At 36.7% G+C, this 27,246-nt stretch overlaps 1 protein-coding gene across 1 annotated transcript in view; it reads right to left on the bottom strand.

Annotated features, from left to right (window-relative positions):
• The window catches only part of ROCK2 (Rho associated coiled-coil containing protein kinase 2), a 109,825-nt gene that overhangs the window by 67,723 nt on the left and 14,856 nt on the right, over nucleotides 1-27,246 (bottom strand). Inside the window, exon 3 of the mRNA XM_008065544.2 lies at nucleotides 7,232-7,369. Coding sequence (XP_008063735.2) covers nucleotides 7,232-7,369 — 138 coding nt within the window. The remainder of the gene's footprint in view (nucleotides 1-7,231; nucleotides 7,370-27,246) is intronic.

Raw genomic sequence — 27,246 nt, forward strand, 5'->3', positions numbered from 1 at the left:
ACTTGAAGGTTCATATGTAGGGGACTTGCTGTACTGGAGTTACTAGCCAGAGTAATTAGGCAAGAGAAAGAAATAAAGGGTAACAAATTGGAAAAACAGAAATCAAACTATCTCTGTATGTTGATTATATAATCTTATACCTAGAGAACCCTAAAGACTCCTCCAAAAGACTTCTGGTCTTGATAAATGAATTTGGTAAAGTTTTAAAATACAAAATCAACACACACATATTAGTAGAACTGCTATACACAAACAGCAACCAAGTTGAAACCAAATGAAGAATTAAATTTCATTTATAATAGCAGCCAAGAAGCTAAAATACCTAGGAATATATTTAACCAAGGAGGTGAAAGATCTCTACAAGAAAACTACAAAACACTGATGAAAGAAATTCTAGAGGACACAAACAAATGAAGAAATGTCCAATGCTCAAGAATTGGAAGAATCAACATTGTTAAAATGACTACATTACCCAAAGTAACCTACAGATCAACCCAAACTCTATCAAACTACCAATGTTGTTTTTCACAGAATTAGAAAAAACAATCCCAAAATCCATATGGAACCAAATAGCCAAAGCAATTCTAAGCAAAAAGAACAAAGCAGGAGGCATCACATTACCTGATTTGAATTATACTACAAGGTTATAGTAACCAAAACAGCATGGTGCTGGTACAAGAGCAGATACATGGACCAATAGCACAGAACAGAGTATATTCAGAAATAAACCTAAACACCTACCACAAACTGACCTTTGACAAAGCAGACAAAAATATATGTTGGGGAAAGACCACCCTATTCAGCAAATGGTGCTGGGAAAATTAGATAGCTACATGCAGAAAATGAAACTTGAACTCTATTTCTCACCATATACAAAAATTAACTCAAGATAGATTAAAGACTTAAAAGTCAGACCTGAAATTGTAACAGTTCTCTATGAATCCCTCTGAGAAATGCCTTCTGGACATTGGCCTAGGCAAAATATTTATGGCTAAAACCCCCAAAGCAAATGCAACAAAATCAAAGGTAAATAAATGAGACTTAGTTAAACTAAAAAGCTTCTGCACAGCAAAAGAAATAATCAACAGAGCAAATAGGCCATCTATGTAGTAAGAGAAGATATTTGCAAACTATACATCTGACAAGGGACTAATAAGCAGAATCTACAAAGAACTCAAACAAATCAGCAAGAAAAAAAGGAAATGATCCCATTAAAAAGTGGGCAAATTATATGAAAAGACATCTCTCAAAAGAAGATATACAAATGACCAGCACACATATGAAAAAATGTTCAGCATCACTTATCATCAGGGAAATGTAAATTAAAATCACAATGAGGTACCACCTTACACCAGTCAGAATGGCCATTATTAAAAATATAAAAACAATAGATGCTGGCACGGTGTGGTTAAAAGAGAAAAGGCTTATTCACTGTTGGTAGGAGTGTCAATTAGTACAACCTCTATGGAAATTGGTATGGCTCTCAAAGAACTAAAAGTAGATCAACAATTTGTTCCAGCAATCCTACTACTAGGTATTGACCCAAAAAAACAGAGGTCATTATAGAAAAAAGACACCTACACTCACATGTTCATTGCAGCACAATCCACAATTGCAAAGGCCTAAAATCAACTTAAATGTCCATCAACTGATCAGTGGATAATGAAAATGTGGTAGATATACACTATGGAATACTATTCAACAGTCAAAAAGAATGAAATAATGTCTTTTGCAGCAACTTGTTTGGATGTTTGGAACTGAAGCAAACTAACTCCGGAAAAGAAAACCAAACACTGCATGTTTTCCCTTGTAAGTAGGAGCTAAACTAAGGATCTGCAAAGGTATAGAGTATTGTATAATGGCATTGGAGAATGAATAGGGATGAGGGAAGGGTGGAGGGACAAAAAAAATCACCTATCAGATACAGTATGTACAAGTGGGAGCAGTGGGTACACTTAAAGTCCAGTCTTAATTGCCACTCTACAATGTAATTATGTAACCAGAGACCATTTGTACCTCCTAAAGCTACTGAAATAAAGAAAATGAAAAAACTAGGTAATCACCCCACTGGTTAGCATGTCACAGTCCTGGCAGTTAAGACTCTGACTGACCACTAGGGGACAGCAAGTGACATCTCTCAGCTCAATCCCATCTGTAGACTTGAGCACCACTGTTTGGACCATGCTTCAGGGGTTCCCTGAGGTATCCGGGGTAGGGGACAGATGAATCTCAGCCTAAGAAGGATTCATGCACTGTCACCACAACATCACTTCATCCTCCCTATGTCCCTGTATGCACCCCATTGAGGGCCGTTTATAAAACAAGGGTTCTATAGTGTGACCTGAAGTAGTCTGCCCTACTGAAAGTCTTAGCCTTGTCCCCCAGGATGCGCCCAGCCTGTTTTAGGAGACAGGGAATCACAGAGAAGTCATATAAGAACAGTGCCCTTACTCCTCCCTGCCCTCTGTGCTAGCCACCCCTCTTCTGAAACCATGGAGGCTGTACAGCAGCAGTGGCCTAAAAGAGGGGCACATGCCAGAGAAGACAGAGCCAGGGTGCACAGGTAGAGCCCCACCTGTGCCACTCAGCAGTCACTCCATCTTGAAAATGGATGTTCCTTCTCACTTGTAAAACAAAGATTCACAAAAAACTCAGCTTTCACAAACATGTCACCTTTCCCTCACAAGTCAGATTGGAAGGAACCATAATCAAGTATCGTTTTCCTCAGAGCTGATGACTGTGAGGAAAAACTGAGATGTAGGTGAGGATCTAGAGACCCTACATTCATAGTTACTCATACAGAAAAGGAAGGCTCCAACATGTTTTGGCTGCTTAAGTCTAACTTTAAAATCATAAGCCAGGAAGGCACATGTGAAAGGGTGTGAAATGAACTAGCCAGCTCTCAACTATTTTCCCTGAGGGCTCAGTATGAGTGGTACAATTTGGTATTTAAATCCCCACATTCATAGAATAGTTTTAGGATAAAGACAAATATTAAAGACAGTGGATATTCCAAGTACACCAATTTGATTTTTACAAATTATATGGTATGAAATTGTCACATGTAACCCAATACTATGTGCATCTATTATGCATCAATAAATACATTCCTGCTTACATTTAAAAAAAGAAAATGTAAAATGTTTAAAGTCTACAGTAATTCATTGTAATACTCATCAACAGATATCCTATGGAAAATACTTTTTAATCTCTGATGCTAATAAGTGAGTAGTGTTGGCTGGGCACTGTTGCAACATGACTATAATCCCAGCATTTCGGGAAGCCAAGGCAAGAGGACTGCTTGAGACTGGGAGTTCCAGACCAAACTAGGCAACACAGCGAGACCTCGTCTCTACAAAAATTTAAAAATTAGCCAAATGTGGTGGCACTCACTTGTAGTCCCAGCTACTGAGGAGGCAAAGTCGGAAGGGTCAACTGAGCTGAGCCCAGGAGGTCGAAGCTATGGTGAGCTGTGACAGTGACACTGTACTCCACTCTAGGCTGAGTGGCAGAGTAAGACCCCAGCTCAAGAAAAAAAAAAACAAAAAAAACAGAGTGGTGTCAATGTGTCATATGCTCCTGTGGACTTAACCATCATTATCAGTTTTGTGCATTTTTGTCAGAAATAGAAGCTGATATCCTGACTTTACTAATAGCTTAGCAGTGGTAAAACTTTATTGCAATTATCTGAGCTCAGAACTGAAACTGAAATTTGTCCAAAAAAGAACAGCTTTCAACCACTATTATCAAGTGCTGAATAACTTTAGAAATTAGCTTTTGCTACATATGTGATGTTTCTTAGTACAACCTCAAATTACAAGGTAAAACAATGCTTATATAGAAAACTTTACACTGTAGTATAATCACTTAGATGAAAAATAACATAAAGCTTACTATGCTATTAAAAGTTAAAAACAAGAAGCAAAAGCTCCATTCCTGCTTAACAGAATATATTTCTAACATGTATAACAAAGTATTAATAGCCAGGATCTATTAGTATTTTACAAATCAATAAAATTACAAGTAAAACAATATATTAGAAAATGAAATAAGCAATGTATAAGGAATGTAAATTACTACTAAGCATATGAAATATGTTGAACCTTGTAATCAATTGAGAAAATACAACTTAACACAACACCAGCTTACTTTTCAAGCATGCAACAAATAAAAATTTTAAATAATTACAGTATCTAGTTTTGGCTAAAAATGTGGTAAACATCATTGTGCAAAGATAATGTAAACTTGTAAACAACTTTTTTTACAATGCAATTTGGCACCATCAATCAAAACATCTAGTGTGTATATCATCTGACCTAGCAATTCCAACGTTAAGAATATTTTCTAAAGAAAAATTCACGCATGTATAAAAGACAGATCTCCAGGCACAGTTAATTTCACATCATGGGAAGCAAATGTACAAGACGTATCTGGAACACTTTGTTATATCAGATAGCAGGCAAGCTATCAAAGATTACTATGGCTATGTTAAAAGGTCTCAGAAGCCAATCTGGATATGATCTCACTGGTCAAAGGTGTCACAATTTGAGCATCAATAAAATGTTCATCAAGAAAATGTTCAAAGGACTGAAATATATCAAATAGGTTTTAAGCCCATGAATTCAATCTGATACTCTCCATAAAACTGGTTAACCTTAGAGGATAAAAGAAAACTAATCTCTTATTCTGAAAGCTGCAAAGAATAAAGCATTTATCCTATCTTTCCAATGTGAACTGTACCACTGGGTAACTAATAAGAAAACAGGAAAATATTTTTCTTTATACAAGTGTTCCATTCACTATGCTCAAGGACAAATGATTGGTATACCACAATTTTACAACACTTAATAAAAGTATTGATACACTGAGCACAAATAATTAACTGATAACATAACAGATAACCAGACATTAGGCTCCTGATAGAAGAATAAAACATTGCCTGTTAAGTAGTCCTGCACCATCCCCATCCAAAATCAAAACTAAATCAGATCAAGCCTGTATATATAACTGCCAATTAAAAAAAATATAAATGAGAAACATATTAAGCTATATCACAAGTAGAAGTCAGCAAAATTCAGGTTTCTTCAACCTGGGAACAAGAGAAAATAAAAGAGGAGATAAACTGTAGACTGAAAGATTTTTGAAAATATTCCTTACATTTTTTAAATGCCAAAACTAAACTAAGGTGTTTAAAGATATACATTTGGGTGATGAAACTACAAAGGAAAGCAAGAAAGTAAGAACACTAGAAAAACATAGCAAACTGGACATATAGATGGCTTTTTAAAAAAGTCCTATCTAGCTGGGCTTGGTGGCTCAGCCTGTAATCCCACGCCTTTGGGAGGCTGAGGTGAATGGATTGCCTGAGCCCGCGGGTTCGAGACCCGCCTGGGCAGCGAGACCTCATCTCTACAAAAAATCAGCTGGGCGTGGTAGTGCACGCCTGTAATTCCTGCAACTCGGAAGGCTGAGGCAGAAGGATCGCCGGAGTCCAGTAGGTCAAGGCTGCGGTGGCCGGGAGCGGCCACTGCACTCCAGTCTGGGCGACAGAGTGAGACTCCAACTCAAAAAAAAAAAAAGTCCTATCTACTAGCAAAAGAATAAAAGTTTCTAAATGCCAATATTTATGCATTAAATTCAAAATCACACTAAAATTATATGTCTATGAAATATAGATGATATTATTCAACTGTAATAAGAAATGAAGTGCTAATACATGCTGTAACATAAATACATGTTCAAAACATTAGGCTAGGTGAAACATGTTATAAAAGACCTACATACATATTGTATGATCTAATTTAAAATGTTCAGAATATGCAAATCCATAGAGACAAAAAGTAGATTACGAGTTGACAGGGGCTATGGGAAGGGAGAATTGGGGATTAAATGCTAGTTGGCTCAGGGTTTCCCTTAGAGGTGATAAAAATTACTAAAATGAAGCAGTAGTGATGGTCACATAACACTGTGAACACATTAAAAATTACTGAATAAAATAAAATAAATAAGTCAGTTACTTTTACAAGTTTTCCCAAAAAGTTAAACATTTCATACAAATAAATAAAATGGTACATGGAATGTCCTTTACCAAGAAAGATAAACATGAAGGTCATGATTATAATCTGAGTTACTTTTTCAATTGTACTATGTTTCACTGTAGGTTTGCTTTCTCAGAACCATTCTTAATTGTCTTAACAATCAACAGCTCCTCTCTGTCTTACTCAACACTTTATAAAGTTTCACTTAGAATTAAAGATAAAAATAAATTAATTTATGAAGTGATTAACTAGAAATGACAGTTAATGTGCTATTATGAAAGCAATTTAAAGCTAAAAGTGGAACAAATATTTTATTACCATCATTCTTAAGTAAATTATCATAATACATAATTTGCCACAAAAAATTTAATTTTAGCTACACATATCAAAATTTCTATTCACTGCTCACAATAAAACAATAAAAAGGGGGAAAAGGACTGTGGTTCAACTTCATAAAAAAGCAACAGTAATGAGCTTTTAAACAACATGATCATCAATATGGCAAAATTTTTTGCCTACAAATTGCTTTTCACAAGCAAAGTGGCAACTCCCAGGTCACTTAAGCATTCTGAACAAGCATTGGTATATTCCAAATCTTACTCATAACACGTTTTCAAAAGTGTTTGCAGATTTAAATATTAGTTGTAAAAAATTGTTAGAAAAGTAAAGTTGGTGAGAGACATAACAGAAAAGAAGGAAAACGGAACCATAAATTCCTTAACCCACAATCAAGTACAAGACAGAATTAGGAGCACTAATAAATACTGTTGGAAAATTTTCATAATATTTATTGTAGAAAGCATTTTTTTCTTTTCAAGATAGGCTGATTAATGCAACATAACTTTCTAACTAATATTAATGTATACATATCCTTCCAAATGATTTGAATTTACTATGTTCCTACTGTGTAAATCACAAGAAGGGGTGGGTAGTGAATAATGGCACACTGATGATCAAGCCAATTCTTTATAAGAGAATTAAAGCAGGAAAAGTTACAAATAATACTTGCTCCCATACACCAACTTAAGTAATCACTATACGAACAAATTGTTTAGGAACACTAAGATTTTATTAAAAATAACTGCATTGTTACTATGTGTATGAAGTATAGGACTTTCAGCACACAAAATCAACTTTTATGAATAAGCACTTATTAAAAAAAGAAAATGAACTTATAAAGTAAATATGCTTACCTGAACCACCCAGGGACTGTTGGCAAAGGCCATAATATCTCTTTCTTCCCAGAAAAAAGCAGAATCTGATCTTTTTATCATCTCAAACTTACTAAGAAGCTTCATAGCATAAACCTTCTGTGATGCCTTATGACGAACCTGTTGATTTTTTAAAACACAAAAATTATCAGTCTTTCATTTTATGAGAGAAAGGTGAACAGATCAATACTATAATGCTATTATCAAAGACTTCAGTTGGAAAACAAAGTGATCTTTAGCTAACTAGTAAAAAGCAAAAGCAAAACATTTTAAATTAAAGAAACAAGAGAAAATTTCCAATTACCTAAATATTTCATGACATATACAATCACTTTAAACACTAAAGTCAGTATACAACTCTCTCATTTCAACTAAATAAAGCTAAATTCGTGAAGTGTCATTCCCTCATGTTAATTAAGAATAAGGTATTGTTAAATAAAACACTTACAAGTTAAGTCTACTGGAGAAAAACATTTTATTTAAGTAGTTTTAAAACATAAATGTACACACATCCCTCACTAAGTGACCACAGAATCTAATACATTTAGATATCAAGGGATATTTGTTGTGAAGTCATCCTTTTTTCTCTTTAGATACCCTATTTAAAAGGTTTTTTGGGTTTTTTGTTTTTTTTTTTAAGGAAAAATCTAACTACCACCAATATGGTTACTTGATCAATTCCTATCTTCCCCATTAGATTGAAAATCCCATAAGCTTAAGAAGAGTGTCTATTTTTGACCACCCACTTAATTCCCAGAACATAGAAAATTGTCTACCAGAAAACCAATAAATATTTAATGAATGATTATAACAGTTAACATTTATTGGGCAATTAAATAATAAATAACAACTGGTAACATTTCTACTTGGGTATCTAATAAGATGTCTACAACTCCTAATATTCAGCCCTGATTTTATTCCTCCTATAGTCTTCCCCATTTCAGTAAACGGCAGCTTTAGCTTCATCCTTAGAGTTGTTCGGGGGGGTGGGGGTGTGGTTAAAAGTCTTCTCATACTGATAAATGATTTTGGTAATGTTTCAGGGTACAAGATCAACATGCAAAAGACAGTTGCATTTCTACACACCAGCAACAAGCAGGCAGAGAGCCAAATTAAAAGCACAATCCCATTCACAACAGAGACAGACACACACACACACACAAGAAATACCTAGGCATCCACCTAACTAGAGAAGTGAAAGAACTTTACATCAAGAGAAAAAAAGGGAGAAAATATTTGCAAATTATGCATCTGACAAAGGCCTACAAACTCAAAGTAAAAGAAAAAAAAAAAACATTAAAAAGTAGGTAAAGGACATGAACAGACACTTCGCAAAAGAAGACATACGAACAGTCAACAGACACATGAAAAAATGCTCAGCTTCACCAATCATTAGATAAATGTAAATCAAAACTACAACGAGATACCATCTAATTCCACTAAGGATGGTTATCATTAGTAAGTAAAAAAACAATAGATACTGGTGCAGGTGTGGTAAAAAGGGAACACTTCTACACTGTTGGTGGGAGTGCAAGCTAGTTCAACCTCTATGGAAAGTGGTGTGGCAATTCCTAAAAGAACTAAAAATTGACCTTCCATATGATCCAGTAATTCCTCCCTCTCCTGGAAATATACCCAAAGGAACACAAATCGTTCTACCAAAAAGACATCTGAACAGTCATATTTATTGCCACACTATTCACAACAGCAAAAACATGGAACCAATCCTACTGCCCATCGAAAGTGAACTGAATAAAGAAAATGTGGTGCATATGTATGATGGACTATTATGCAGTCACAAAGAAGAACTAAATCATGGACTTCACAGCAAATTGGATGGAGTTGGAGATCATCATATTAAGTGATCTACCAAAGCAACAAACAACTAAATACTGTATGTTCTCACTCATAAGTGGGCCCTGAACAACAGTCACATGAGCGCAAGGGAGGGAGCAGCAGGTGCTAGGCACTGCTAAGGGAGGGAGGGAGAGAGAGATGGGGGGTGGGGCACATGAAAACACAAAGGGTACCTGGTCCACTATTGGGGTGAGTGAAGGTGAGTTGGAAGCCCAAACTTCACCTACATGCAGCCTACTTATGCAGTTAATCCTCACTTGTACTCCATAGTCCTATAATAAAATAAAAATTTAAAAAACCTTTGGAACCTCTTGTTTTCTCAAGTGGCCTATCAAATTTATCAGCAAATTATATCAATTACACCTTCAAGTAGTTTCAGAATCTAACCATTTCTAACTACCTTCCATTGATACGACTCTGGTTCAACACCTTTTATTTTAATTGCCAGCAATAGCTTCAAATAATTCCCCAGCTGTCACTCTCATCTACCCAGTCTAGAGATCCTTTTAAGACAAGTCATTTTTTTGTCACTCTACTTAAAATGCCCCAAAGGCTTCCCTTATCATCTGTATGTGCTGTTCCCTCTGCCTGAAATCACCTCCTCTAGCCGGGCTCAATTCTCACTTCCTTAAAATCCCTGTTCAAATATTGCCTTCTCCTTAAGGCCTACTCTGACCAACTACTTAAACTTCTAACTCACTGTCCCCTTCAGCTGCCAACAGATCCTATCACCCATTCTATGTTCCATGCTTTTGCTTCACTGCACTAATTACCATCTGACATTCTATTTTTTAACTTAATTATTGTCACCTATCAGCACTAGAATTTAAACACAATGAAGGCATAGTTTTTTTTGGTTTTTTTTTTTAGTTGGAGTCTCACTCCGTCAGAAGGCAAAGATTTCTATGTTTTATTCACTGCTTAATCTCCAGTACCTAATGTAATGCCTGGCGCATAATAGCTTTTTAATAAATATATGCTGAAAGAATGGATTTATTGAGTGGGTATTCAGTATATGCCAGGCACTGATGTTTTGATACAAGTATTATCTTACTTAATCTTCATAATAGTCTCAATGAAGTATTGATCCCCTGTGTTACAAATGGGAAATTTGAGGACAGAGAAGTTAATTTGCCAGAGGACGATACAGACAGGAAGTAGAATCAAGATTTAAAGGGAGTCTGAGCCTGGCTCGGTGGCTCAGCCTATAATCCCATGCCTTTGGGAGGCTGAGGTGAGTGGATTGCCTGAGCCCGTGGGTTCGAGACCCGCCTGGGCAGGCAAGACCTCATCTCTACAATAAATCAAAAAAAAAAAATTAGCTGGACGTGGTAGAGCGCGCCTGTAGTTCCAGCTACTTGGAAGGTTGAGGCGGAAGGATCCCCGGAGCCCAGCAGGTCGAGGCTGCAGTGGCCGGGAGTGGCCACTGCACTCCAGTCTGGGTGACAGTGAGACTCCAACTCAAAAAAAAAAAAGGGAGTCTGTATCCAGAATCTTCGCTAGTTCTACATATGTTGCCCATAACTAGGATGATTTCCCCAAACAGTATTTCATCTACTTTGTGCTCTTTTTCACTTATACGTATGCCAGTCTTTGTATAGCAAATTATATGATTATCCTGCTCAGAGTTGAAGTAAAGAAGATAAGAGGAAATCAAACTCCTGACCATAGTCTACAGGGTCTTAAATAACCTAGCCTGTGCCCACCTTCATAAGTTAAATCTTGGCATTTTCTTCCCCTTGTTCATACTTCAGACACACTTACCTTCTTTTTTTTTTTTTTGCACTGGAGTCTCACCCTGTCGCCCAGATTGGAGTGCAGTGGCCGCTTCCGGCCACCGCAGCCTCAACCTGCTGGGCTCCGGTGATCCTTCCGCCTCAGCCTTCCAAGTAGCCGGAACTACAGGCATGCACTACCACACCTGGCTGATTTTTTGATTTATTGTAGAGATGAGGTCTCACTGCCCAGGCGGGTCTCAAACCTGTGGGCTCAGGCTTACCTTCTTTCCATTCCTCCAATATACCAAAACTTCCCTCAGGATCTTTCCGGGACTGGGATGGTATTAGAAAATCCATCACAGTCCATGACTCTACCTCTCCCCCAAAGATACCACTAGTTTCTCCACTCGGTGTAAGCACAGAACCATTAAAGAGGCTCTCCCTGACCACCCTATCCAAAGCAGGAACTCAATGTTCTCTACCTCAAAACCCCCTTTGTTTTCTTCCTAGTAGATGCCAAAATTTTTAATTTGTATGCTGTTTCTGTGTATTTACTGCCCATCTTGCATGTCAAAATGTAAACTCAACAAGGGTGGGAATTATTCATGCCTAGTTTGCTCTCCATGATATCCCCAGTGCCAAATATAATGCCATCACCGACCATAAAACAAGCACTCACTAAATATTTGATGACTGAATTAATATCTGCAAAAGTTTCTTTTACTTGATAACTGGCCAGACTATGAATTTCCAGTTTTAAGAAACATTCAGCAGGCATATTTCTAGTCATCTTTTATCAAATACTATGTAAAATCAATACTTATATTGATGGAAATAAAGTAAACCAAAGATATGCTCATGTATTCTCCAGAGGAGACAGGAAAGAACCAATCACAATCATCAGCTACTATATATAAATACTATAAAATTTTAGAAAATCATAAAATGCTGTACCTCTTTAATGTTAATAGAGAAAGTTTTTCCTCTCCAACAAAAACCAGGTAAAAAAATTGAGTAGACTTGAACAAATCACTAATGGAAAATACAGGTAAGTCCAGGGATGACACTATAAATACAAATATTTATCACTCAGAATCATGCACTTCTGGCTATAATGGAATAACTGATACCAGCCATCTCTCCCATTGTAAACAACCATCAAAATGGCAAAACAAAGGAAGAAACTGTTTTGAGGTTTTGTAAAACAAGCACAAGACTAGAAGAGAAACTCACCAAGCCAACCCCATAATTGCCCAGAAACTCTGATTAAAGTCAATATCCCAGCCAGAGTACAGCAAGTAATTATATGGTCCTGCTGAGGTGAGGAGACAGAGATCAGAGTTTAAGACAAATGAGGCAGCTAAGTTATTCTGGGCAAGAAACTAGAAGGTAAAAAGCTGTTCAGAGGGAGGTCTCTAGATGTCACATGTGAGTACTTGGCTAAAGGCTGGGCTACACACAGGGAAAGTATCCTAGGTTTACTATAGAGCAACTGCTATGGGTTTGATAGTAGAGCAGAAACACTAGATGTTAAGCAGCAGTGAAAAGCCACAGAATTTCCATCCAAGCAAAAGTGGAGAAATCTTGCTTATTTCTTGGGCATCCAGTCAACACATCTTATAAGAAAGAACACGCTCTAAAGTAAGACTACTCTAGCACTACCTAACAAGGCCTAACACCAAATCCTAAAAGATCAAAGGGGGAACACAGTTTGAAGGTCGAGTCCCGCCAACTTAAAAAGAACTTGGGAAATGCCCTGATCTTTCCACACATCTATATTTACAAAGTGTAAAACTAAAGTTAAGGATAACCAGCAAGTAACTGGACAACCTATTAGAATAAAAATCAACACCATTCAAAGAAAAAAAAAAAAAATCCAGAGTCTCTACCACACATATACAAGGTAAAATATATAATTTTAAAATCACTGGGCAGGCAAAAAAGAAAATGTGACTCATTATCAAAAAAAAAGCAGCCAACAGAAAATGACCTCAAAAGATGTTAGAGTTAGCTGACAAATACTTTAAAACAACTCTTTAAAATATGCTCAAAGAACTAAAAGTATGCTAAAGAAATAAAAGAAAATACAGTCATTTTAATAAGTGAACTTAAGTATCAACAGAAAAATGAAAACTATAAAAAACAACCAATTAAAAATTCTATAACTAAAAAATACAATAACTGAAATGAAAAATTCACCAGAAGGGGCTTAATAGTGAGTGGAAGTGAAAAGAAAGTCAGTGAACTTGACACAAATCAGTCTGAAGAAAAAAGACAAAAATGAATAAACGAAAATGAACAGAGGCTTAAGGAGCCTCCAACACCATTTTAGACAATCTAAAATATGTGTAAATAGGCCAAACATGGGGGCTCATTCCTGTAATTCCATTGCTTTGGGAGGTCTACTGGGATTGCTTAAGGCCAGAAGTTCAAGACCAACCTGGGCAACACAGCAAGACCCTGTTTCTATCAAAAATAAAAATAAAATTGCTGAGTGTGGTGATATGGCCTTGTAATCCTAACTACTCAGGAGTCTGAGACAGGAGAATGGTTTGTGCCCAGGAGTTCGAGACTGAAGTGATCTATGATCATGACACTGTACTCCAGTCTAGGCCACAGACCAAGATCCTGTATCTAAGACCAAAATACAATATATGGAAATATAAATGGACTAAATACTCCAATTAATAAACAAAAATTATAAAAATTAATGAAAAAGAAAGACCTAACCAACATATATAGTTGAGGAGTTAGGAGATCAGATGAGCTGAAAATAAATGGATGGAGAAAGATATACCATGCAAACAGCAAGGATATGAAAGTTGGTATATGAATAATAAAGCAGACCTTAAGGCAAAGAGAAATACAATTGATAAAGAGAGTAATTCAGATAAAAGGGGTAATTCATCAGGGAGACATGACAATTCTAAATATGTATTCATCTTTAATAAATGAACTCAAAAATTAATAAAGCAAAAACTAACAGAACTAAGAAAGAGACAAATCCACAATTTCAGTTAGAAATGTTAACACTCTATCTCAGTACTTGTTAGAACAAGTAAACAAAACAGCTTGCATATAAAGAAAATTCAGCCCAGAATGAAAACTGCCTAAGCAAATTATAATTATGAAGATTATTATATTAATTATATAAATATTATACTGATTTTGAAATATTTTGAAATTTGAAATATTTCAATACACTGTAACTTCATATAAAAAGAATCCTAAATGCAAACGGTCGAATAAGTGATGGCAGGAACCATGGCTTACATCCAATTTCTACAATAAGTTACCAAATTGGAATAATAATAATAATTTCTTTGATTGGTATAGTGTTTTAAAACTTATAGAATACTAAAAATAAATGCACAGAAAAGCAATATGAAAACATATGTGGGAACAATGGAGAATTAGTTCTCGTCTTAAAACTAGAAATCCCAGCCGGGCTCGGTGGCTCAGCCTGTAATCCCGCGCCTTTGGGAGGCTGAAGTGAGAGGATTGCCTGAGCCCGCGGGTTCGAGACCCGCCTGGGCAGCGAGACCTCATCTCTACAATAAATCAAAAAATCAGCCGGGCGTGGTAGCGCGCGCCTGTAATTCCGGCTACTCGGAAGGCTGAGGCGGAAGGATCGCCGGAGCCCAGCAGGTCGAGGCTGCGGTGGCCGGGAGCGGCCACTGCACTCCAGTCTGGCTGACAGAGTGAGACTCCAACTCAAAAAAAAAAAAAAAAAAACTAGAAATCCCTTCCACAGTCAACAGACTTTTCATTGATTTGTACTGAATTAGTAGATTATTTCAAAGCAAATAACCATTCCAGCAATGTTGCTAAATATACTTTAAAATATATTAACAATGTTGCTAAAAAGAAGTTGCTACAATACTCCCTCTTCTATGTGGTCTATTTTCTACCACTCTTCAGATCTTCACTTACTCTAGGAACAAATCAAATTTTGAATGTTTCCTAACTTCATTAGAGAAAGCAATCCATACAACATTAAGAGTCAATTAATTTATACAATATTATCTATGCTTGACTCGGAACATGACAAGAACAGTTTCAAGAATTCTGCTACAAAGTTATGAAGAGAAGCTAAAAGATATTTGTCAGCCAGTAGAAAACATTTAATTATTTCAATATTTAAACTAGCAACATTTAAATATTATTAGACAGCTAAATAAAAAAACAAGCCTAGAAAGAAAAACATTCATTCAAAAAACAAAAAGTTACACAAGACAGGCATGAGATGACTTCTGAACATAAGAAAAATGCTTATTGACTTCACATTTGGTGATTCTTCATGCAAAATTGCTTTATTTCAGTGCTATATAGCACTGAAATAATCTATTAGATGTGCACATGTCTGCTTCATGAGCTCCTTTAAGAATAAAATGCATACTTTCATTTGTATCACTGCATTGCATAGTGGTTGGCATGAGGCTAAATTATCCAGTTCAAAAAATTTGTATCTATATCTATATGATAGCCTCAAAACTTTGCATAAAAAGTATATTTGGGCTAGATGTTTATGGTTTATAAGGCCTGAATTTCATTTAAACTGCTTTGATATAACAGTTATTGGCTCAACAGTTGGGAACCACCAGCTTCCAGTCTTTGACATAACTTGATCTACAGAGCAAACATTAAGAGGCAATACTAATAGTCTTATTTGTGCCAGATGTTCACACTATACCTTTAAGTTCATTAGCAGTAATGTTACAAAGTACTACAATAAAGTGCTATTACTTTAGGAAAGCTGGTTTCCATTGATCATCCTTTGAGGACATTTCTTTCTGAGTTATTCTACTATATCCCTCAGCATTTCTGTAGCTTTCCCTTTGTTCTCCAGCTCCTTCTCCTTTAGTCAATATGGATGAACAGATATATGAACAGTCAGATACAGCAGCTATTCATTATACACTGTATAGAGTAATGTTTAAGGGCATGAATTTAAATGTCAACAAATCTGGGCAAAGTCCTAGCCCTTTATGAACTATGTGGCCAATTTGCCTAATCTCTATAAATTTCAGTAGCTTCATCTATACAGTAATCTCACAGAGTTGTTGCAAAAGTAAAATGAGATGGTGACTATAATTACTTAGCACACAGAATATACTCAATGAAAATGTTGGCTAACTCCATCACAAATGGAACTTAGTTCATTCTATTATGAAGCATTACATGTGTTTCTCCTGTCACTAGTCTATGAGTACCTAAAGGACAAAAATGTTGTTCCTATTCCAATGTTTCTATTGTATTAAAAAAACTAGTATCTCCTACACTTTTAATTTTAAAAGTGGATGAGTGTAAAAGACCATTTAATTGACTATACATATGGGGGGGAGACCAGAAAAATAAATAAGGGTAAAAAATTAAGGTTATATTGCAACAGACAAAATTTGGGGCGACCTTTATTTTCTTATTTTTAGTTGTACATTCTATAGGCAATATGTACTGCTTAAAAAAAACCCAAAAACTTAAGTAGATGAGACACACCTAAGTGTAGCTGTAGCATACTTGAAAAATCCTAAAATGGACCTGCTGGAAAACTTATGGACAAAGCCTGAAAATCATTCTAACCAAATCACTTCATTTGAAACTTTCAAATTTATTTCTATTTTCAAAAATTATTTTTATAAGAAGATCCAATGCACCTGTTTGACAGACCAGGGGCAGTTATTGCGTCCACTTGAAAGAAAAAAATGCCCTCACACTTTCTGTTTGTGGCAGCCAAGATCAAATAGGGACACAGGAATTATAAAAACATGGAAAAAGGGAGATAATATTTGCAACTCAGAAGTAACCTTGTAAACAGGGAGCCTGTTTTATTTTTTAAAAATCAAAAAGTGGAATTCAAATGAGAGATATTGGAAAATCATGTCCCCTATAACCTTGCCTTCTGCTTGGTTCTACTTTAAGGCTTGGTTTAAAACTAAAGTAAGGCTGGGCATGGTGGCTCAAGTCTGTAATCCCAGCACTTTGGGAGGCCGAGGTGAGAGGATTGCCTGAGACCAGGAGTTCAAAACCAGCCTGGGCAACTTGGTGAGACCTCATCTCTAAAATAAATAAATAAATAAAATTAGCCAGGCATGGTGGCTCACGCCTGTAATTCCAGCTAGGCAGGCTCCAGAAGGCTGAGGCAGAAGGATCAACTGAGCCCTTCCGGTCAAGGCTGCAGTGGCTGTGAACGTTTCACTGCACTCCAGACTGGGCAATAGAGTGAGACTCCAACTCAAAAAACAAACAAACAAAACTAAATTAAAAGCAAGCCAGTAGACACAACTCAGAAAGCAACTAGAGCCCAGAGGTCAAGAAGGCTTACAGTCAATTCACTTCAATGCAAATTTTCTCCATTCAAGGTTCTGTGTTGTAGAGGATATAAAAAGACAAAAATCCAACTCCAGATATACTCTACTTCAACACACATCAGTTACCAATGTCCAGGTTAAACTGACAAACGCCTACATAGTAGGATTCCCTTTTTCTCCCTACTGCTCCATAGATATTCCTTCTAAATTGTGTACTTGACCAAAGAACATAATCCTTCCAGACATGGGAGAACTAGTTTAGGTAAGCAGCTATGAATTTCTAATGGGAATTGTCAAAAGTACTTGAAAGACACAGTTCCTGCTCTCAAAAAGTGTACAATATAAAAGGAGGAACCAATAGGGCATGGTGGCTCAGCCTGTAATCCCAGCACTTTGGGAGGCTGAGGCGAGTGGATTGCCTGAGACCAGGTGTTCGAGACCACCCCAGACAACTTGGTGAGACTTCATCTCTACAACTAAAAAAAAAAAAAAAAATTAGCCAGGCATGGTAGTGCGCGCCTGTAGTTCCGGCTACTTGGAAGGCTGAGGCGGAAGGATCACTGGAGTCCAGCAGGTCAATGCTGGGGTGGCCTTGAGCATGCTACTGCTCTCCAACCTGGGTGACATAGTGAGAATCCAACTCAAAAAAATAAAAATAAAAACAAAATAATAATAATAAAAGGAGGACCCAAAGAAATACATGTATAAACTACAGCATAAGACATAATATGGCAAACAAATAATTATAATTAAAGGTTGCAGTCAAAGGAGAGATCACACTCAGATAAAAGAAGAGTAAAAGGAAGCAGGAGTTTTCTTTTAAAATGAACACTGAGAGACACAGAGTCAAACTATACGATTGAAGAAAGAGACAAGAAAACAAAAAGTATACTGTGAAGTAACCTGCCTAGAATGAATAGCACAGTGGAAAACAAAGGATAAAACAACTTTAAAAACTGGTGACATCTTCAAAAAGAGCCTAGAAGCTCAGGATGAAGATTTCATAGTTCACTAAGTATACTTGGCAAAGAATCCATTAAATGCAGAGGAGAGATAAATACAGTTGATATATTTTAGAAGGGTCAACTTGGCAGCAGTTTGGTTTAGATCAGATCTCAAATTCCCATTCTTTACCTAACTCAGTATAAGGAGGTAGGGAAATAAAACAGATGAAAACAAAATATGTGTGGTAGAAAAGCCTTACACCTAATTCTACTATACCCAAACCAGGAATAGGGTAGGCGGCATATGAGAATACCAGGATATAAAGTACGGGGGAAATACTTTGCCAAATAGTAATGTCGGTCCAACTGAGCTTGGGTAGCATGAATTTATGAGGATTTAATAAGCATAGTCTTGACATTGTCTCCATCAGCACTTCACAACCTAAGATCAATAGTAATCATGGTGAAACACTGTAAGCAGACAGGGAAAACAGAAGAACACGAAGTAGGTGTTCATACATGATGCATAATGAAAGGGTGGCTTAGACGGAAGTGATGGCAGTGAATACTGACAAAAATTGGTCAGACTGGAAAAATATCACGAAGGCAGAAACAGCCAAGATTTGCTGAAAAATTAAAAATAAGGAATGAGGAAAACAAAAATAATGAATCCAGCTTTTTTTACTTGAACAACATTATTGATGCAAGAGCCGATTACTAAGATCAGACAGGTAAGAAAAGGAACAGATTTGTAAAGGAAGGGTGAAATTAGAGAGGGAAGCATTCTAAGCCCACACACCTTAGGTGCCTATGTCAAATCTTCATGGAGGAATCAAAATAAGCCATTGTGGATATGAGTTGGAGAGCGAAGTAGAAAGCTCTGAGTAATAGCTATAAATTTGAGTCATCATATAAATTGTATTTAAAGTCACAGGAGTGCAGGAGCTCACCTTGAGAGAATGCAAATAAGAGAAACAAGAGTACGGTCACTAAAAACTACAATATTTAGAAGTCAGGTGGAAATGAAGCACGAAGAAAACTAAGAAGAAAAACCCTGTTAAGTAAGAAAAAGTGGTTTCAAGAAATGAGGAGATATGAATAGAGGTAAGAATTTGAGTAAGATGAGAATGAAATACTATGAAGTCAATAAAATTACAGATGAGGTCTATATTTATTGACACAAAAAGATGTTATGACCATATATAACACAAAGAAAATACACTCTGATATTCTTTGCCTAAATTCAAACGTCACTGCAACCACTTAGCAGCTACATGAACTTGGAAAGATAATTTATTCTCTCTACCTGAGCTGAATTTCCTCATCTATACAATGAGCATAATAGTTATAATACCCACCCAGAAAAACTTTTGTGAAGACTGGTAACTCTACACAAATTACTTAGAAATCTATCTGGAATGTTATAACTGCTATAAAAGTATGTGCTACTATTTACTGTTGCATTAAAAAAAGACTCCACAAATTACAAAACCATGTATATAATATAATCACTTAATATGGCTATATTTAAGATACACATACACAAGGGGAGTCCCAAAAAACCCCAGAGATTTTTAATTTAAAAATTGTGTATTAGCTGGGCTTGGTGGCTCAGCCTGTAATCCCGCGCCTTTGGGAGGCTGAGGTGAGTGGATTGCCTGAGCCCGCGGGTTCGAGACCCGCCTGGGCAGCAAGACCTCATCTCTACGATAAATCAAAAAATCAGCCGGGCGTGGTAGCGCGTGCCTGTAATTCCGGCTACCTGGAAGGTTGAGGTGGAAGGATCGCCGGAGCCCAGCAGGTCGAGACTGCGGTGGCCGGGAGCAGCCACTGCACTCCAGTCTGGGCCACAGAGTGAGACTCCAACTCAAAAAAAACCAAAAAACAAAAATTGTGTATTTATTCTTATATGTTTAAACTTCAATCACCTTCAGAGTACTCTCCATTTGATGCAATACACCTACCAAGGTGCTTTTTCCATTGCTCAAAACAGTTTTTGAACTCATCAATTTTGGTGCCTTTTAGTGCTTTTGCTGTTTTTGTTTCTCCTCTTCCACATCGGCAAAAAGTTTCCCTTTGAAGACTTTTTTCAACCAGGGAAACAAACAAAGAAGTCACTCAGGGCAAGATTGGGTGAATAGGGAGGGTGGAGTACGAGGGTCATGCCGTTTTTGGTCAAAAACTGAACACTCAGTGCAGTATGGGAAGGTGCACTGTCATGGTGGGAGAACCAGTCAGCTGTATGTCATAACTCTGGATGTTTCTTCCACAAATCATGACACAATGTTCTCAAAACTTCCAGATAAAAATTATGATTGACCATTTGATCCGGAGGAACAAGGGGCCCACCCTCCAAAAGATAATTCCAGATTTTATGAGGTTCCCCTCTCATATTACTCATAACTTTAAAAATTGAAAAGCTGGAAAGCCACACATCAAATTAATAAGAGTAGATTACCTCTCAGTTGTGAGACTACCAAGTGAATTAACAGTGTATAACACTGGTTTATTTTATCATTATTCTACTATGAACATATTCATCATATACATAAAACTTTTAATTTCAAGGGAGAATAACTGGCATTGTCCCCATTTTCATAACTCAATAGGGAAAGCTTTTTAACCTTCCTAGAATAAAAGTAATTAGCAGAAAATATAAATACTCCCTAAAGATAATTTTGCAACAGTCATGAAATGTTTCTGAACATCGAAGCAGTAAAAGGACACAAATAGACTGGGTACCTCTAAGTCTGAAAATGGGAATAGGTAGACAGAAACATGATAAATGGAGATATTCACATGTTACACTACCTGATTCTAAGCAATTTAGACTTTTGAGAATGAGAATGCATTTATATATTAAATTCTGTAGTTTTTTGGGTGGGGGAATTTTATTTTGTTTTTGTTTGTTGCTTGGTTGTTTTTGAGTCAAGGTCTAACTCTGCACCCAGGCTAGAATACAGTGGCATGATCATGGCTCAATGTAGCCTCAAACTCCTTGACTCAGGCAATCCTTCTACCTTAACCTCTCAAGTAGCTAGGCTACAGGCATGCACAACCATGTCCAGCTAATTATTTTACTTTTTGTAGAAATAAGGTCTTGCTATGTTGCCTGGGCTGAGTTCTCTTGAACTCTTGGGCTCAAGAGATGCTCCCACCTTGGTCTCCCAAAGTGCTGGGATCACAGGCATCAGTCACCACACCCAGTCTTAAATTCTATAGTTTTAGATGAAATAGTCAAGAGGAAAATATTTAATATCACTTAACATTTTCCTTGGGAATAACAAGTAAAGTAGACAATATCACAAACCAACTAAAGATAAGGGTCCCAAATTCAAAAGTATGATATAACTTCAAAAAATAAAAACACAAAAGATGTTTCCTGATAACCATTAAAATTTGTTTTTACATATCTCCCCCAAAGAATCACATGTAAGTAATCCTTAACTTAAATATGCATTATGTTTAGAAGTTAATTTATAACTATTTTTAGAATTGAAACCACAATTTCTTTTTGGAAACTATAATAGTTGCCAGTTCAAAATAAAAGCTCTATGAATACAGGTACTTCGCTTGAGTAGTTCACCCACAAGATGTGTCCCCAGTGTTTATGGTACCTGACATTCAATAAACATTTGCTAATCAATTAAGCGTTGTATATTTGAAAAACAATGCATATGTATTCATAGAGATGAAAACAAAATATTTAGTTTAAGACAGTGTTTTTTCAAGGCTAGAGTTTACAACCTTCTTTTTCAAAGAAAAGAGGATATGGCCAAGATAAGTTAATAAATATAAACAAAGAAGTAAGCATGTGTATCATGGTCAAAAAGATGATTATCATTGAAAAGTTCATCCCAAAATACACACACACACATTTTTACTTTATAAACTTCATTTTTAAAACTTTTTGACTCTTTTGTGATAACACTTAGCTTAAAACAGGAACACACTGTGTAGCTGTACAAAAATATTTTCTTTTGAATTGGAGTCTCATTCTGTTGCCCAGTCTGGAGTACAGTGGCACGCTCATGGCCACCCCAGCATCAACCTGCTGGGCTCTGACGACTCTTCTGCCTCAGTCTTCCAAGTAGCTGGAACTACAAGCGTGTGCTACCACACATGCTAATTTTTTGATTTATCGTAGAGATGAGGTCTCGCCAAGTTGCCCATGCTGGTCTCAAACCCATGGGCTTAGGCAATTCCTTCACCTTGGCCTCCCAAAGTTCTGGAATTACAGGCTTAAGTCACCATGCCAGGCCCCAAAATATTTTCTTTCTTTATATCCTTATCGTAAAAGGTTTTTTCCCTATTTTTTTTTTTTTTTTTTTTTTTTTACTTTTTAAACTTTTTTTTGTTAAAAATAAAACACAAGCACACATGTTAGCCTAGGTTTACACAGGGTCAGGATCATAAATATCACCGTCTTCCACCTCCACATCTGGTCCTACTGGAAGCTTTTCAGGACAATAGCACACATGGAGCTGTCATCTCCTATGATTACAATGTCTTCTTCTGGAATACCTTCTAATGGACATGTCTGAGGTACTTCTTGAGGAGGTGCCACTCTTTTAAGAAGTATGTCCCTAGTGGTTTGGTTTGTTTCTTTTTTCATCACAGATTTCTGTGAGTAATGTATTGTACCTTAAGACAGCTATGATGTCACTAGGGGACAGGAATTTTTCAGCTCCATTATAGTCTTGGGGGATCACCATCATGTATGTGGTCCATCATTAAAAAAACGCCATTATGATGCATAACTGTACTAAAGTATACCTGCTGTGACATACCAAAGTTACTTTTTAAATAAGAATTTTTATCTGTAGAAACTGGTTGGTAGACTCTCTGTGGTCATTACTTTTAATTCGAACAGAAAACGTGTTTCACGTGGAAGAGCAAGCTTGTATCAACAATTATAAAACTTTATTCAAATGATCAGAAAAACATAATCATAAAGATGTGCTAAATGTGGAACATTTTCTCCATATGTACCATACTCATTTATTTACTTGCATATAAATCAACTTCAAAAGGCTATTAAAGAAGGACATGAACTTTTCCTTTGCAGTCTTAACCTTCTTTTAAAGAGTGTCTGCATGGAGTAACAGAACCAAGAACTACAGCCAGAACAAACATGCTACAAGCTCTTGGGTCAGGGTCATCAGATTAATGGAATGTTAAAATATTTTGCATTTTTAAAAACTACAATACTTTGCCTCTGCATATTTTGAGGCCAAAACAAATTTTGAGTTGAAAAATTAACAACAAAAATAGCATTCTGTATTTATACATTTTCCTTTGTTTCCTTTTCCTTCCTTTAACATACTGAATTATAATGAGCAAACTAACTTAACACAGACTATGAATTCCCTGCCATTAAAACATGACAAGTCAGCTGAGGGTGGTGGTTCACTCCTGTATCCCAACACTTTGGAAGGCAGAGGTGAGAGGATCGCCTGAGACCACGAGTTCAAGACCAGCCTGGACAAAATGGCAAGACCTCATCTCTACAATAAATCAAAAAATTAGCCAGGTGTGGTGGCACACACCTGTGGTTCCAGCTACTTGGAAGGCTGAAGAGGAAGGATCACCTGAGTCCAGCAGGTCAAGGCTGCAACGGCTGTGAGTGTGCCATTGCACTCCAGCCTGGGCGACAGAGACTCCAACTCAAAAAATAAAAAAAAGTTAAAAAACAATGACAAGTCAAGGTCTGTCATATTCCTTCCAAAATTCAACTCCAAACTCTAGTATCCCTTCCATAACTATAGTTAATCATAAGTATGCAGAAACAATATATCTGTTTAAAATACATGCAGCATGAACCAGGCTTGGTGGCTCAATCCTGTAATCCCAGCACACTGGGAGATTGAGGCGAGTGAATTGCCTGAACCCGCAGGTTTGAGATCAGCCTGAGCAACTTGATGAGACCTCGTCTCTACAATAAATAAAAAATGAGCCAGGCGTGGTAGTATGCACCTTAATTCTGGCTACTTGGAAGACTGAGGCAGAAGGATCACCAGAGCCCAGCAGGTCGACAATGGAGTGGCTGTGAGCATGCCACCGCACTCCAGCCTGGGTGACAGAGTGAGACTCCAACTCAAAAAAAAAAAAAAAATACATGCAGCATGAATCTATATACAAAATAGGCAATGATCATAACAATTAACACTTAGGGGGCACTATAACCAGGCTTATTTATTTTATTAATGTACTCAATTCACTATAATAACTCCTGTAAGATAGGTATTATGATCCCTCTTGTACAGGTTGGAACTCAAGATTCATGCCTGTAGTCACCATGATCTTTGAGTTAGAAAATGGCAGAGCTAGGATTCAACTACATTATATTTTTACTGTCTTACCAAATCTTTCATGATTCAACTATTATGCAATCTAGTTTCTCACTCTCCTCACTAGAGTATCAAAATTCTAAAAGCTGAAGCCTCATCATTTTCTCTGAAAACCAAAAAATGAACAACAACAAATAAAGCCAAACAATAACAAAACTTTATCACTTTCTTCAAATCTACTTCAAATGAACCTCTCAATTCTTTCAACCTCAGATGGTATCGCTTCAAGTACCCTGAGCACGTCAACCCTTGAGTACATTCTATCAATATGCCTCTCAAAAAAGGGCAAAAGGTTTCACGGGTTCCATATATCAGGAGTTTGGAAGTCGTCACTCCATCCTATCAACAAAGAGCTGAGTAGAGTGAAAAATCAACAGTTCTTCTTGGATACAAAAGAAAGATGAGAACACAGGGCAACCATTGCCTCCCAGATTGGAGAGAGACGAGCAAATAGAGGGAGTGATGGCTTATGAGATCAGAGACTCACAAGTAGAAACTGCCACAGGAACCACTGCCTGAGTAGGAAAACCTGAACTTTAATTGATAAATTACTAGACGCTTAGTGTGGTCAAGTCTGAAAATTAAAAACTCGATGGAGGCCCCCAAAGGGGAGCTCCATCCCTCCACTTTTACGAGTTGTATAACCAGGAGCTTGACTAGATGCTCACAGTAAGTATCAAAGAAAAATCCCCTTATGCTTCCAGCAGGGTTAGGGAAAAAAGAACCATTCTGAAATATGCCAGAGCAATCTCTTCTTAACAAGGTCTGTACTCAGGAAAAACTACTTAACCAGAACATAATGGAACTTGGGGAAAAGGAATATACAATTCCAGCCCACTCTAGCTATCCTGTCCTCTTGGGGGGTGGGGGAAATGACAGGGAGTAAAAAACAGAGACACTTTTGAAGTTTACAGTCCAGACCTATCACCAAAACCTAATCGCAGGACTACAGAATATGTTACCTCCCTTCATAACTTTCCACATTACTAAAGGCCTGTTTGTAGATGTTTCTTTTACCTACGATATCATATCCAGCTATCAAGGAAAAATTACAAGGCATACCAAAAGGCAAAAAATACAATTTGAAGAGAGAGCAAACAGCAGAAGCAAATATGGCAGAAATGCTAGAATTATCAGCCTGGGAACTTTGGAAAACTATGATGAATATACTAGTGGAAAATACATAATAATATGACGATGATGAATATAATGACAAATATAATAATGTAATAATGAATATAATAATACAATAATGGATAATAGTATGCAAGAACAGATGGCATTGTAAGCAGAGAGACATAAATCCTAAGGAACAACTTAAAAAGAAATTCTAGAGATCAAAAACACTATAACAGAAATAAATAGTGCCTTAAGGCTTATTAGCAGACAAGATATGGCTGAGAAAAAGATCTCTGAGTTTCAGGATATATCAGTAAATGGTGGTTAGTTTTGATCTATTTCAGTTCCATGCACAGTAGCAGCTACCCATCCCCACCCCTAGCACCTTGGCAGGCAGCTTGTGTACATGTTCCTGAGGCAGCTGTACACTGCATGGGAGAGCCAGGGTGGTCAAAAAGAATATTGTCCTAAACATCAGAGATCTGTGCTCTGATCACTGATTGCTGCTGATGATCACACAGATGCACACAGAGAGATGGGTGGCTATTGTTGTTAGACCTTCCCCCACAGTAGCAAACTTCTATCCTCTAGCTGAAGGGGAGTTAAAGGGTTGGCATCCATTTCAAGACCCATTCATTTTTTACTTGTTTCCCTTCTGAGAGGCAGACATTAATGACTAGGATATTCAAAAGCAACTGTATATAAGAAGAAAATCAGGAAGTGATTTCACATACCAAAGGAAAGGGAAGGATTAGAAAAGACCTGAGAAGACCTTAAGTTTACACCTCAGGCTGATACTTGGCAGAGACAGGCTACAACAATTTAAAAAAACAAAAACAATAACAATAACAGCAAATTCTCGAAAGGGTGCTGAATTCCAGAGTTATCTCATTATTAAATTCAAATGTACAGTTTTCACAGATCCACCACATTATTAGGTTTAAAGAAGTCACATTTATTAGATTAAAATGTCCAGTTTTTAACACAAAAATCACCAGGCATACTAAGAAACAGGAAAGCATGTCTTATTAAAAGGAGAAAAAAAGTAAAAGCTGTCCTTGAAAAGACTTGACGGCAGATATATTCAGTGAAGACTTTAAAGTAACTATCTGAAGAATCCTTGAAGAGCTAAAGGAAGATGTGGGAAAAGTCAAGAAAATGATGTATAACCAAAATGGAAATGCCAGCAAGGAGACAGAAAACCGAAAAAAATAAATAAATAAACAAACTATTCTGGAGCTGAAAGTGTAACTGTAATTTTAAAACTCACTAGAAGGATTCAAAGGCAGATTTTGAGCAGGCAGAAGAAGCAGCAAACATGATCACAGGGTAATGTCTGAAGAACAAAAAGAAAAAGATCAGAAAAAAGTAACAGCATCCCCAAATGGAGCAAAGTATGCACTGTGGGAATGGCAGACGGAGAAGGAAGAGAGAAAGGAACAGAGAAAATACTTGAATGCCAAAAACCCCCCAAATTTGATGGAGACATGGAATATAATATCCATGAAGATAAACAAAATTCCAAGTAAGATGAACATAGAAATCTACAATGAGAAATATTATAATCAAACTTCTGAAAACCAAAGGCAAAGAGAGAATCTTGAAAGCAGCAAGAGAGAGGCAACTTGTCACATACAATGAATCTTAAATAAGATTATAAGTAGATTTCTCATCAGATACTTTAGAGGCCAGGAGGTAGAG

The sequence above is a fragment of the Carlito syrichta genome, unplaced genomic scaffold (genome assembly GCF_000164805.1).
Source record: "Carlito syrichta isolate Samal-C Ts95f unplaced genomic scaffold, Tarsius_syrichta-2.0.1 Scaffold308652, whole genome shotgun sequence".
Lineage (NCBI taxonomy): Eukaryota > Metazoa > Chordata > Mammalia > Primates > Tarsiidae > Carlito > Carlito syrichta.